We start from the raw sequence: 1,290 nt of genomic DNA on the forward strand, positions 1-1,290 counted from the left end.
TGGGAGCACATCTATATTGTAACTTACATGTTAACAATGTAGGGTGACATAACATATATTTCCCAACCACCAGCAACATGGAATACTGTGTCTTGAGGGGAGAGGGAATACCTGGAAACCGCAATTATCACTACTATCATAGTAAAGCCTTTAAATTCTTGATTTATGTAGAGATCAGAGAACACTTTTATCATTGTGCAATATATACAGCTTGCAGAATTTTGTTACAAAGTAAACTGTATACAGATTTTAAGTCCTGTGTGTGCCATACAGCATAGTCATACCAGTTAATCCTATATCAATGCCATAAATAATACTTTGCAGTTTTAATATATAAATTGATGAGAGTATTCATTCATCAGCATGACTACTGCACTATCTTAACTACTAAATTCTTGTCCAGCTTGCAAGCACAAGTCATAAACTAAAATTTAATCACAATGAAAATTTTGCTGCAGGTATACATCTGTTTGATAAACCGATTTAATGATGACTCTAAACATCTGAATGATGGCTCTGATCATCTGAATGGAGTGCTTGATCGTCTGGATGATGAGTCTGAATGTCAATGTGATGAGACTGTAGTTCTGGATGATGGGTTAACAAGTGGCTATTGAGGTTGGACTTCCTAGAAGAACGATAAGGGCAGTGTAAGCAAGTATAAGGTTTCTCTCCTGTGTGTGTGCGTATGTGCGATTTAATGTTGTCTTCTTGAGTTGCTCTGAATGAGCAATATGGACAGGAGAAGGGTTTCTCTCCTGTATGAGTGTGAATGTGTCTGGTGAGGTTGGTGGTCTTGTTTGTGATGTAATTACAATATGAACACTTGTGCAACTTGCGAGCATTGAGATTTTTCCTTCCTCTTGGGTCGCCTCCCCAACTTCTCCGCTTGAGGCCTTTTTCGGACACCACCTGCGGGGGTACGCCTAGCTTAATATCAATGAAATAGTGCATCTTTTTTTATATACATATCTTTTCTTCTAGGCTACCAGTATTTAGCACTGAAGTATATTAATCTCAATAGCAATAACAATATCAGTACTATTTCATTTCTTGATAAAACTGTACATTGAATTATTCAAGGGAAATCTCTTTTAATACATCTACATATCAAATTTATAAATGCTTACATCTACTCATGTGCTGAGTAAATAATGTAGATATAAGAACTTGCCATGGCATTCTAGTAAAGATATGTGAAGGGGGGCAGATAAAGATGAAAAATCAATAATCACTGTCCACGAAATCATTAAAGTTACTATCCATTTGCTAGTTATGTGATGCTGATAT

The 1,290-nt window shown here is 36.2% G+C and overlaps 1 protein-coding gene across 1 annotated transcript in view; it reads right to left on the reverse strand.

Annotated features, from left to right (window-relative positions):
- LOC119591805 (zinc finger protein Xfin-like) overlaps nucleotides 1-1,290 on the reverse strand; it is a 16,139-nt gene that overhangs the window by 13,308 nt on the left and 1,541 nt on the right. The window contains exons 3-4 of the mRNA XM_037940550.1: nucleotides 721-912; nucleotides 480-587 (exon numbers count right to left, since the gene is read on the reverse strand). Coding sequence (XP_037796478.1) covers nucleotides 480-587; nucleotides 721-912 — 300 coding nt within the window. The remainder of the gene's footprint in view (nucleotides 1-479; nucleotides 588-720; nucleotides 913-1,290) is intronic.

Source organism: Penaeus monodon, chromosome 29 (assembly GCF_015228065.2).
Source record: "Penaeus monodon isolate SGIC_2016 chromosome 29, NSTDA_Pmon_1, whole genome shotgun sequence".
Lineage (NCBI taxonomy): Eukaryota > Metazoa > Arthropoda > Malacostraca > Decapoda > Penaeidae > Penaeus > Penaeus monodon.